The sequence below is a fragment of the Calonectris borealis genome, chromosome 11, assembly GCF_964195595.1.
Source record: "Calonectris borealis chromosome 11, bCalBor7.hap1.2, whole genome shotgun sequence".
Taxonomy (NCBI): Eukaryota; Metazoa; Chordata; class Aves; order Procellariiformes; family Procellariidae; genus Calonectris; species Calonectris borealis.
Window position 1 is genome coordinate 8,809,056 of NC_134322.1, and position 13,366 is coordinate 8,822,421.

The 13,366-nt window shown below is 50.7% G+C and overlaps 1 protein-coding gene across 3 annotated transcripts in view; it reads right to left on the reverse strand.

Annotated features, from left to right (window-relative positions):
* NTRK3 (neurotrophic receptor tyrosine kinase 3) overlaps positions 1 to 13,366 on the reverse strand; it is a 219,728-nt gene that overhangs the window by 183,117 nt on the left and 23,245 nt on the right. For all 3 annotated transcript variants that reach the window (XM_075159884.1, XM_075159883.1, XM_075159885.1), the window contains exon 2: positions 1,046 to 1,120. In XM_075159884.1, the coding sequence (XP_075015985.1) occupies positions 1,046 to 1,120 (75 nt within the window). The remainder of the gene's footprint in view (positions 1 to 1,045; positions 1,121 to 13,366) is intronic.

Here is a 13,366-nt window from a genome sequence, read left to right on the forward strand (position 1 = left end):
TCTTCTCCCTCCATCTTCACGAGCAGCACTGCCTGACCCCACAGCAAACCTAACCCCCTGCACCGCCACCTTCCCTCCCTCAAACCCACAAGAAAACCCTTTTGCTTGCAGCTCTGGTAAGGAGGGGTAAGTATTTTGCGTAGGGAGTTACAGACATTGAAGAGGGAATCCTTTTCCCACCCTGTTTTGGAGAAGCTGTATCAGCACCGTGACCAGGGTTTATTAATATCTGCTGCAGACAAAAGTATGCCCGACTCCATCGCTGCTTTCTTAGGTGAGATGAGAACAGCAGCCAGCCTGCTTACAAGGGGGGGGTGTGTGTTAAAAGTACAGCTTGCTGGGGTTTGGTTATCAAGTGCTCAGCAATGTACACCTCTCCTCCAGCCTGTGGGCGAGCTGTAGCTAATGTAAAGCTTCCCGTGAAATATATTAGCAGAGTCTGATTAACCCTGAGCAAGCCTCTGCATCTCATGCAAGCAGCACCCAGGGCACTCCCAGCTCCAAGAGGAGGAATTAAGAGATTGGGAGGTATCCTCACTTGGCCAGGCTTCCCAAGCGCCTGGCAAGTCCCTTCAATCTCCTGGACCTCAGTTTCCCCTCCATGATGCACAAAGTCATTCTTTCCTGGTGCTCGGAGGGTTGTGCAGGGAGATGCGATTCCCTTATTGTGCACCGTGACGGCGAGTGCGTTAAATGAGGACCAACAGCCTGACAATGAAGGATTGGTGGACAGAGTTGGAATTTCACATTGTGGAGCACAAGCCCAGAACCAGAACAGCGGGGGAGAAGAGAGGTCAGGGCTGATGTGTGTTGACAGAGCCGTCAGGAGCTGGCAATCTTCCTTCTCACAGACCCAGCAAAGACCAAAAAGCACTTCATCTCCATTTCACAGAGTCTCATAGCAAAATACAGCAGAGCCAGTAGCTTAAACCGGCTCCGAACATCGTGGCATGGAGACTGCGGATGGAGGGAAGCTGCAGCTATTTGCTGGCAGGAAGGGGCTGCCCAGTGCTGTTTTCCTCCCCGACACACAGGACATACTCACAGCCTCTGGAGTCCCGTGTACAGCTCCATGTCAACGGCGTTCAGCGTCTGCAAGTTCTTCCAGTTCTCTATGTGTCTGTGGAGAAGAAGGAAAGGCTCAGCTGTGGCACAACCAGATGGTGCCTCGGCCCGTGCAGGGGACAGCGCACAGCAAGAGGTCCTCATGCCCTACCACCTGGCCTCACACCTCTTCCCACCTTCCTCCAGCCAAAACCTTCTTGCAACAGGTCTGGGGATTAGACTTGCTCAGGCTTCAGCATCCACATGCTCAGACACATACAGTATGAATCACGCTGCCAAAACAAGTAGTTTCTCATGCTGCTTTTTATTCTGTTTTCCCAAATAACATGGTTTTACCAACAATTTCACATGTGGAACATGCAACCAATCCATTGAACATCCTCGCCCAAGTCATTGCCCCTCTCTGCACCTCGCTGTGCACATCGGTAAAACAAAGACACGATCGAGACGGCTCATGCAAAAGAAGTGAATGGAAATAAAACCTCTCAAGAAAAATTTGGGGCCTAAATGGGAAAAAAAAGTTATATATTTATCCAGTCTCTTACTGGGGTGGATAAACAGGGTCCTAGTCTGTGCTGGCTGGAAGTGCTGCTGGCAGGAGAGCACCAAACTTAGTTTGGAAACTGTGCCTTTATTATAAATTCCTCAGTCGCCCGGGGTGCTCTGGCAGGTATGTTATAGAGAACAAAAACAGAAATAGATCTGTCACCGTGGGATCGTTATTCAGTAAATATTAGAGCTGGGGGAAGGTGACAGATCGACAGCCCCAGAGAACAGGGTCCCCTGTTATCGGCAGCGCAGGAGCGATGCTGGCAACAGCGTGACCAGCTGGCTGCGGCCACAGGCCTCTGCTAACAAGCTGCAGTGCTGTGTGGTGGGGAAGGAGCTCAGTCCTCATCCCCCTTGGCCAGTTCAGGCTTTCTCCCAGATTGACTCAGACACCCTCCCACCAGAAAGCACAAACATTTTCAAGAGGGTCTTTGCTGGGGAGCAGGTGGAGGTTCTCCTCTCTCAAAGTGAGCTGAGAGAGGGGAAAAACATCTGGCTGGTCCCTTTAGACAATACGTGAAAGAAGCCCAACTTCGAAGTTTACGAACACATGCACTCAAGCTCATATCTGCCTTGATGCAATAGCTGGCTTTGAACTTGGCCCTGGAGAGGGGAAACATTTCCAAGTGATGCAGGGTTGGGGTGATAAGCCAACACTGAGAACCATCCCATGATTCTATGATTCCACGCAAGAAAATTGCAGGACCCCATGTGGTGGTCCAGAGGTTGAGTAAGCAGAAGAGGGACCTTTGACCATTTCCAGAGCAGTCACAGGGGCTGCACGTTCCTCCTCCAGGACTCGCTATGCTTTGTGCTTGCACAAGAACAAACGAATTAGCGTGACAGAAGTATACGGACCTATTTGAGCCATATCCCAAATACCATCCAGATCAAGAAAAAAAAAATACAAAGCCTGGACTTTGTCATCTAAACATATTTCTCTGCTCTCACCATGCAGATCCAAGAAAAGCAGAGACCCACAAGAGTCACCTCTGCTTTCCACATGTTCCGTAATTGCCTGCATACCCAGAGGGGTTAGCGTAAGGACGCAGCATAAGCTCCCAACCGGCTGCTGCATGACTGTGTAAGTTACGGTTCATCCTCAATGACCTGCTCATCGGCTTGGATCGCCTGTGTCCCAGACAGAATGAGAAACAGGACATTATTACAGCCATTTCACATTCCCTGCCAACATCTAAGGCCTCTGCGAACACTTGCAGAACAAAACACAGACTGGGAGGAGTCAGTCAAGAAATCCAACGGCTCATCGAAACCCTTCCAAGACAGGGCAGGACTGCAAGTGCAGGTCCTAGGCCACAAGATTGCAGGACTGAGTTATTGAGGACTTGTCACCAAACAGCCTGGCCACACTGGGCAAGGCTAGAAACACAGGATGAAGGCATTTCCCACCTGCAACTCCTACAACCCAAATGAGAGGGTCCTCCAAAAGAAAGAAAGAACATGGGAAGAAGCAGGAATGGGATGATGTGGGTTTACCACCAGGGCATGCTGAAGCTACAGCATCTAAGCAATGACCTTCAGGGAGGGATGGAACAGCCCTGAGCCAGGAGCTGTGGAGCAACCACAGCTGGGAAGGAGGCGGCGGCCAGATTGGCTTTTGTTTTATTGATTGTGTTTGCTAAAAAGAGTCAGGGTTATTTTTGACCTGACACTCAAAGCCATGTGGGCAGCATTCTAGCAAAGGCAGAAAAAGACATGCACAAGCATGACTTTCTGATGACTCAGAACTGGGGTACAGGGGTCTTGGGGCCAGCCGCCTCCCCCCCGAAGTGATATTACAGTAAAGTGTAAATACAACTCCACAACCTGTGTTCCAGCCTCCCAGACGAAGCCCATGAGCTTCCTGAGCCAGATATGCTTTGGTACGTTATTTAACATAGACCCACAACACCCATAAAGGGAGAGACAAGAGAAGCAACAGTGGAAATAAATACATACACACACACTTACGTATAGGATAATCCCCCAACCCAGCAGCTGCTTTACGTAGAGTGCAGTACAGGGAAATAGCATCATCTTGAATTAGGTGTGCAGGTCAGCAAGGGACTTTGAGTCCTTTAAGCTACACAGACACTTCCCTTCTCAGGGACTCCCAGAAATGGCTCTTTTCCTTTTTTCTCTGATTTTTCAACTTAGCAGGAGTTGCACCCTTGCTCCTAGAAGTGGCAAATCAGTCTTGGTTCACAGGCATCTCAAAGATAGACCAAGAAAATAATTTTCTTTGGTTCCCTATTGCTTTGGAAAGAATAGTGTAACTTTGCACTGGTTGGGTTCGCCTGAATCCACTTTAAAAACAAAACAGAAATGCATCTTATTCTGAAAACTCAAGGAGTCAAGCTGTGATTGCTAAATTGGCAGTGGTTGCACAGGAAAGCAAACCAACCAAGCAAAGAAACTCCACCCCTAAAACTTAAGTGCCTCTTCATGTCCTCCAGTATCTCAACTAGCTCCCCCTCTTTTCCTTCCAGGGTTTTGCTTGCCCTAGAAATCTTATATCCTCCCAATTGCTGCTGAAGACTGAGACCTTCCCTTCTCCTCTGCCTCGGTTCATTAACCTGGCAGGAACATGGGTGCTGGGTTCACGCCAAGTACAGATGTGACAACCCCCAGCCCTGCCCTGGTCTCTGCAATCAGGCATTGAGGTATGAAATACAGTCAGTGGGTTACTCCCTCCTCCCTGCAAATGTCTCTAAACATATATTCCTATGGCATTCCTCAGTTATTACTGAGGTAAGCTGCTCTTCTGCAAGACACAATAGCTTCAAGACCGATACCATACTTCACAAATCCTGAAGGGCTCACCATGTACACATCCACCTAGACTCATTTCCAACTTCTAATCGAGACCATATGAGGTGCATTGCTAACACAGATGAGATTGCTCACTTTTTTTGGGGGGGGGAATAGAGGAAAGGGGGCATTTGTTTAAATACTTGCCTCCTTCTCACACTTCTTGTCTGTTTGGAGGGTCCTGCTCGTCCAGGTCTCCTTGCACTGCAGAGCTGCCATTATACCATGCCTTCTATAGACCGATCAAAGTCCACCTTAAGAGTAGCTAGGGCTTTGCCCTCCCAACTCATACTGAAACGCTGCACCAGAACTCCCCTGCTTTTCTCATTTCTTACGCAAATGTACTCACAAGCATTTTACATCCATTTTCTCTTGTATCAAAACTGTCTTTGCTTAAGCGGCTCTTTTTCTTTCCCGGCATTTCCTCCTCCCTCCTTTACAAGCAACAGCCAGACCCACCCAGCTATCACTTATAAGTTACATGAGGCCAGCTCTTCTAAGGCAGCGCATCTGTACCAAGCAGTGAAGTGCAAGGCAAATTGTCTCAAGTGCCTTGAAGAGATACTAACTCAAGTCCCAGACGTGATGCAGATATATTGCTCAGGCAGAGTCCTGGTAGCGAGGTTATTTTGCTTCTGGTTTCAGACCCAGCACAACTGACGCTCACGTTTGATGACCTATGCAAGAAGGACCACTGTGATAGACACTGTAATAGAAAATGGCTCTCTGTTTTCTTCATCAGCCTATTTAAGTCCCTTTTTCTTGAATAAGAGTGACCGGAAATACAGAGCGGTCTCCAGGAGGTCTCCCTTGTATAACAGCACAAGCAACTTCCCAGTTACACTGGAAACACCATGACTTGCAGCCTGAGATCACACTGGCCTTTCTCACAGCCCCATCATCCTGGAGGCTTGTTTTCACCCTGTAATCGAGCATTGTGCCAAGCACTTCTATCCACCAGGTCGTTTCCAACCAACATCATTTCCTAGCTGGCAGCAAAAGCCCCATTACACCCATATTTGCATTCATCCCACTTTGCATTACAGACTCTCTCTTCGTTTTGCTACTGCAGCTCTTCCCCTTGGCCATCTTCACACCCCACTTTGTGTTCCCACAGCCCCAGCACTGTGCCAGCAGCAAAGCCCATGAGCATGCTCCTGCCTTTTGTGCCAGTGTCCTCACGAAAGCAGGAGCCAACATCACCTCCAAGTAACCTCAGCGGTTATCTCCTCTTTCAACACCTCCTACCGCCCCTTCTCCATTATTCAGCTCTTCACCTACAACAGCTGGGCTATACTGTGTCTTCTCCAGAAAAACAAACCATTTATGATGTAATGCAGCATCATATTAACCTCTCACCACAAAGTCATCTCTTTGCTGAGGAAATCAGTTACCTTTCTAAAGGAAGATATGGGGTTAGCCTGACAAAAGCTAACTTTAGGAGGCCAACCCTGCATCGTATCTCAGCCTCCATGTACCTACAGTTGTGCTTTTACAACTTGTTGAAAGCCTTGTAGACCACTGAAGTCAGACCAATGGTCAATCCACAGCTTGCGTGCTGTACCCCAATTAATAGCAAACTCATGAAGCGTGAAACCCTGTTTGCCAGCTCCACAGCTCATGGGCATCACATCTCACTCCCAGATCCCAGGGCACCGTGTGAAGCCAGTAGGGAGGCAGGTGTCTTTGCCCCTGCATCATAGAGAGACACAGAGATATATCTGCAATCTTGTCGGTGACCATATGGTCACCAAGTCACCGGGTTTAAGTTTTAGCTGGTCTCCAGAAGTGCCAGGACCTTACCCCAGTTGCTGGAAGGGGACCGGTAGCCACCAACCCCATGGGAATGGTGGTTCTTTTCATTCCCAGAAGGACACTGTGCAAGGAGGTGTTTGACAACACAGGCTGGTGTCACCTTCTTGAGACCGCACAGCAAGCCTGCACAGCTCCACGTGCTCCCCTTCCAGCCCAGGGCCAATGCAGCAAGGGAGACTAGAATATCCACTGGGATTTAAACACAGCCAGGCTCGTTTCGTCCCACATGCATGAGGCAGAGATGAAAAACAGCCTCTTATGCCAATTTACCAAGTGATTAGCTTGAGGCTACTTAACGTGTCCGGCCTTCCTTCACTCTCCTCATACGACAAGGATAACATTTATCTAATCTCTCTCAGCTTTTCAAGCGCTATGGTCAATAGCTAAAAAAGCACCACGTATCTTCTAGCATGTGTACATACGTACTACCCAAATCTATATCTAGCCCAGACCGGAGGGGAGCGACTTTTCATCAGGATGCCATCAGCTCCATGCACTGCCAGAGCAGATGACACGTCCCTGTTAGATCCGTGCCATGCAAGTGGCACCGCTCATGTTTGCATGCTGGGCAGTGAATAAACTGCGTGCCAGCAAGCAGGCAGCACCCCAACACACACACAATTATATATGTGTGTGTGTACATATATATATATAGGAAAAGCAAGCAGAGCGTTTGACTCCTCTCTCTTGCAGGACAACAGGAAAATTGATTCATCATCCAGGCATATTATACCTCGCGATCCAGACAGAAGCATTAGCTTTCAATTACCTGATCTGTTTAGCATTATAAACAAACCTCCTGGCACGCCAGCTCCAGAGAGTGCAAATATGAATTTGATTGCGGGGGGGGGAATAGAGGGAAGATGTCTCTTACAACCCTTGACCAGTAAGACCTGCCTCCTCCAAGCAGAGGTGCTGCAGATGTTGATGGGAAGCCCTGGAGGCTGGGAAACCCGTGGCACTGGGGCAGGTCCCACATCCCAGGACAAAGCCACGGTGGGGACTGCCAGCTCCTTTTATGCATCCCTCACACCCCACGTGGGGCTGAGGAAGCCATAAAGGAATCAGCCATCTTTCACGGTATTATAAGGCACTTATCGCATACATTTAATAACCAGAGGCACGAAGGACTTGATTCCCTCAATATGGAAGTTATAAAAGTGAATTGGTAACTAAACATTAAAGGCAAGTGAAGCGGAATAAAGACTTATGAGGGCAATATTTTCCCCATTTAAAGCGCAGGCTTCCCCTTCCCAAAAGCACATGGAAAAGTCACCCAGCAGCAGATAACTTTGCATTGTTAAGGATAATTTGAGGTCAGTGGGAAAAGGGGGGGTGGGGAAGCAAATCCAGCTTTGTAGAAACAATTATGAGCATAACCCCACAGTGTAATTGTGATTCGTCAAGGTAACGATCATAAAACACACCACTGTAACACAGCTCCCTCTGCACTAGCAGATCTGCTCCTCTTGCCGAGGCCACGTAGGGATATGTGGGTGCTACGGAGGATGCGAGGGGGGTGTACCCAGTCCCCATCGCATAGGCCTGGCCACCTCCAACCCAACGATCCAAACCAGCCCCTCTGGAACGGCTGGGCAAAGGAAAACGCCCCAATCCCTCCCTGGCTGGGGAGGGTTCAGGAACGATACAGCCATGCGCAAGCCACAGCAGTGTGGCGTCGCAACAGTCTTCCTGAAGAAACCCAACTGCTACACACCACAAGCAACTCACAGGGCACCAGGCGGTCAGAAGACGACTCCCCTACAGGACATCTTTCAGATGAGCCCAGACGAGCTTCACGCTCACCCCAACAGCATCTGCCTGGCCCCAGGCTGGCTGGGAGCAACCATGAGGTGCAGAAGAGCTGCTACAGCTGCACTATCTAACAAGATCGCCATATAAAGATACCCTACTGTGGAAGATACCCTGAGAAACAGCTTTAAGCTCTGCTGAAGCACATGTTTTTTCCAGGCACTGCAATTAAGCAATGCTGCCTGGCACCCATAAGGCTGCACAGGAGCTCTACCTAAAGGAAAGAGGGAAAGTGACTGCGTTTCAAAAACAGACAGCAGTGCCAACATGACCAAGACCTCACCCTTTGCTTTTGTCCCCAAGGACACGAGACCCTCTCAGGCACAGGGTGCCCTGTGCCCCGTGTTTATGTGTTCATCCATTTCCCCTCTGTGATCTCTGCAAGCCTCCAGCTCACCCCCGGGCAGCTGCCACATCCCGCACCAGCTCTGGCTGGTGACTTATTGAGCAGAGAGCATCCCTTCCAGGGACAATGTGTCAGTATTACTAGAGGACAGTGGGCTGCCTGGACCCAGCATGGACAGATTGCTGCAGCACACGGGAAGCCGTATGTTCCTGTTATTGTACACTACATCCAAGGTTTTTCAGTGCAGGAAGAGTTATACCCAGTCACTGGCTTTCAGAAAGGAAGAAATAGGTGCAAGTGAGACAGCAGAGCTGAAGAAGTGCTGTGGGCAGCAGTGCAACCACCATCACAACAAATACTCTCCTTAATATCCCATCACTATTACTCAGCTAGTGCTGGGAGAAACCAGCGCTGGGGTCCCGAGCAAGAACTGAAGTGTCCAAAATCACCCCAGAGCTGAAGAAACTTCGTTTGTCAGAGACGAGCAACGCACAAAAGCTTCAGGAGGAAACTCTCAAGGGCTGCAACATCTCCTACACAGGGAGCAGGGTTGGGGCGACGGTGACCCTGAACCCCTCTGTGTACAGGCTGGGCTCCTGTCTTGGCCCTGGCTCCTTGCCTGCCACCTCGGCACCTCCCAGCTGCTGCAGGCTCTCTCCCCACCTCTTTCTTATTTATTGCCTATCACTATCTGACCCTTGCACAGTCTTGGACATCACCCAAAGTCAGAGAGCTCCTCTTCACAAGATGAGAGGAGCATTTTAGTCCCACAGACATGGACATAAATACACAAACGCAACCACCTTGGAGGGAAGCATCAGCAAGAGCGAGAGCTCTCCCCCCACCTGCAGCATCAGCCGTAGCTCGCTTCCCTTTTTCTCTGGGTGGCAGACCTAAAAATGATGTTATTTCCCCAAAAGGGCATTTATTTTGTTACTCTCCGGCAGGACAGCCTCCAAAGCCAGTTCTCTGTGCCTGGAGAGGTGTGTCCTACCATTAGACATGGATCTGGGGTACGTGGAGCAGAGGCTTCTGCTCAGGACAGCTAACATCAACCCGCGCGTATCTAATCACACCGCATCTCCAAAACAGCCGTGCAGCCAGCTGGGACAAGAGGGCAATACAAGGGGAGAAAAAGCAATTCCCCTGGGAGTTTTACACCGAGCATAAACCTCAAGGTGAGGCAGCACCCTTTGCTTTTCGGGGTGCAGGAGACCAAAAAAGCTCCCCTTTTTAGGCAGCTCCCCAGGCACCTGCCACGCCAAAGGAAAAGATGCTTTTATCCATAGGATTTCATATGCAGTGAGAACCAGCAGCGTGCAGCGTTTTGTGGTCTTTAAAGATCAAACAGCATTTTATAGAGGAAGCAGCACGCTGGTCAAAATCAGCTTCGGTAATCATATTCTGCCTTATTAAACCCTCCCTGCAACTTCAAACTGGAGGTCATATTCCCCTCACACTCCCATCTCCGAACAGGTCCAGGGCTTTTCAGAAATTAATATATATATATAAATTCATACAAGCAGACAGAGCTGCCAAGCTCTGCTCCAAAGGCAGCTGTGTTTCCCTCCTGGAGAGTGCCTACACACATCAGCAAGACAAGAAGATGCACTAAAGGTACGGGATCGCTAGAGTTCAGCTTGGCAGGAATTACTCTTAGTAGTCCCAAAGAGTGTGTGGTGGAAAGGAAAGGAGCCCCCCAAAAAGGCATGGGGCTTTGGTGATGGGCAAGACAATGTCCTGATAGACCATATTAGCTCAGCTAGGACTCAAAGGGGAGCGCCGCCAGCCACATGCATGCATTGCACTTCATGCTGTGCTTGAAGACAGAAAAATGGATGGAGGAGGAAAAGGAGAAAATAAAATCTCCCACCAACTAGCTGTTACTGTGATATACGGCGCTGGGAACGAGGAGGCAGGAGCAAGAGTCCAGCAAGAGCAGACACGAGAGCCGGGGATGGGGATGCACAAGCACCATGGCAGGAGGGGGCTGCGGTCCTTAATTGGGACCTGCCGCCTTTCCTGGCCCTGCCTGCTGCCACCCACCCACGCAAACCCGCAAGCACGCTTTCTAAAACCACAGCCTCCACGGGAGTCTAAATTCGGGAGCTTTTTACATCCACATGAGCTTCATCCCAAATCCTATTTCAATGTAGCTGCACATTATCAGGCAGATCCTTCCCACTACTCCCATGCCTGGATCCCGAAAGCAGCATGGAAACCAGAGCTCGGAGCTGCAAACTGCAGGTGCCAAAGGGTCCCTCTGCTTCTGCGTGGTTATGGTTATTCAGCGGCTGAATCCAGCACCCTCCCTCAGTCCCCCATCCCACTTTATCCTCCTCCACTCCCCCACAGCTCCACCGCCCCCGTAGCGTGGCTCATCCCATTTCCCAGCTTTCCCACACACCCTGAACACCGGGAAAGCCGCTGCCCAAGTGAGGGGAGAGCCAATCTTTCTTGGACTCGTATCCCGCTCCCACGAAGCATTTGTTTTCCCAAATGGCTCCCAAGGAGCCTGAACTTTGATCCTCCAGCGTTTTGGCTCCTCAGATGTTTATGAAGGCTGAACAAGCGGGCAGCAATGCCCAGCTGGGCTGGCCGCAGGCCAGGCTCCCAGCCGCTCCGCTCGGGATGGCCACGGGCAGAGCAGCTCCAACCTGCAAGGAGACTTGCCGGCGTCCCATTATCTTCACAGTACCTCAGATCTGCCTGCCCAGCCCGCCGGCTGCTCCCTGTAAAGCCAAAGGATCGGGCAAGCTTTCCACGGAGTTTATTTTGAGCCAACTACCACGATCGCCCCAGGCTTGCATCTGCATTGCAAATAAATCGCAGCCAGTTCTGCCCACCCTCCCCAGCAGCGATGGAGGGGCTCCTCCATCACCCACGAGAAGGGCTCGGTCCCCTTCTCCCCAGCCAGGAAATAAAACTCCCTCTTTTTTTCCCCTTCCCCAAGCTTTTCCTACACACTGGCTTGCTCTTATTGCAGAGGTGTAAGAGCAGAAGCATCACTCGGGAGCAGGGGGATGTACACATTAAGACATGGTGACTCGGAGCTCTAGGATTCCCTGGATAGCAGATATTCTGTGGGAAGTCAGCTGCCTCTGAAAAGGAAAAGCTAACCAGCACGCGTATAAACATGACACAGGCAGGAGGAGGCAGGGAAGGGAAGAAAGGAGAGCAAGGAGGGAACAGACACTTTAAAAGCTCCTTTCTTACTGTGTTTATATAAACATGAAAAAAAGCGCCTTGCAAAAATGTTATAGGAGAAGACACTGACAGCCAGAGACGCGGCTAACCGGGTTGTGTTTGAGCTGATCCAGCTACACAAACAGCAAGTCTAGGGACCGTTTCTATCTCGTATCGCAGCTCCGTCTGCCATTCCTCTAGATAAAGGCATAACCGAATTATGGAGAAGCCTCTGCTCGCCCAGCACCTCAACAGAGAGCAGCACTGACACCCAGGGCTTGCCAGCACTCCAAAACCCGCCGCCCCCACCAAGCCCCTGCCCTTCACTCACCATGGGCACCTCCTTCACCAGGGCCAAAGGTGGGGTGAAACCCTTGAGCTCACGCTGGCCAAACACACTGCTGTCAGGCTGCACTGGCTGTTAAGCAAATACATTTTGCTTTACACCAGGAGCAAGGCAGGAGCACCCAACCTGAGTTACTGCAGCTTGGACAACACGTGGCAACTCATTAACCCAGTGCCAACAACCCCCCACCCTTCGCTAACAGGCTCTCCTCGCACAGTTTGAAGATGTTCTTCATCACCGGGGCTTGGGGGTTTGCACGGAGGTTTAAGGCCACAGCGGTGAGAAGCGATGATATCCAGTCCCAGACGGGCCCTGGCAGCCCACACGTGCTCCTCTCCATAGCCCAAAGCCACATCCCCTCATACGAAACATGAGCACAGACATGACAAGCCTGATAGCTTGGTGCTCCTGAAAATGAGCCTCTTATTTCCGAAGCATTCCCAAGAGGCTGGCGTTACACTGACAGATATAAAATCTCGCAAGAGCATTTGAGGGATCCAGAGGTCCTGCTCAGTTGTAATCGTGGAGAGGCAGCGAGTGAGGAAGCCAGGTTGCACCTTCTGACGGCAGCTGCCCTTTCACCACCTGGGTTGAAGATGTATTTAGCAGGACACATGTCTTCTTGGCACTGTTTAGGGTCACGGACCAATTTCAAAGCCAGAAAGCAGATCATCAGACAAAGTCCTTCCAGCAAGATTTTGTTGTTGTATTCCTTTTTTTTTTTTTTTTTTTTTTTTTTTTTGCAAAGAATCACTCAAACTTTGTTTCTTCTCCTGGGCAGCTGGAGAGCCAGGAGGGTCCCAGCACCAGCCCTCAGAGCAAACCACGTGAGCCCAGAGGGTTATCAGCAAAGGGAAGCTCATTCTGCACAAAGAATATGGACATTGTCTGCCGCCGGCCCCGGGCAGCCCTCCGGGGAGCGGGCTGGCTCACTCGCAGCCTGCAGCAGCTGGGGCCCAAGACCTTGTGCCTCATGCCAGGTTGGGGCTTACCGGGGACAGCAGCTGGCAGGGGACAGCCCTCCTGCATGCCGGCTCCTTCTCCTTCTGTGGATATTGCAATGGGACGGAGAAGGGCTGCCATCGTGCTCCCTCTGCAGCAGGAGGGCTGGGGTCAAGTCTCATCAACCTGCACAGTTGGCATCAACCCACTAATGTGTCCTCGCTCACAGCCTCCCTGTGCCAGCCGTGCACCAAGCTTGCAGGATGCCCACCTCATCTTCAGGCTTGCCAGATGGCCAGCAGACCTGCCCAAAGCCCCACTGGTGGCCCCCAAACCCAAGCCACCATCAAACCACAGATAATCCCCAACAGCACTGGGTCAAGCCTCTCTGGTATCTCCTGCTGCATTGCCAAGGCTCGGATTTAGCCTCTGGGACAGGACAAACAGTGTCACTGTGCCAGGCTTGTCCCCATAACTGCATTCCCAAAGCTTTC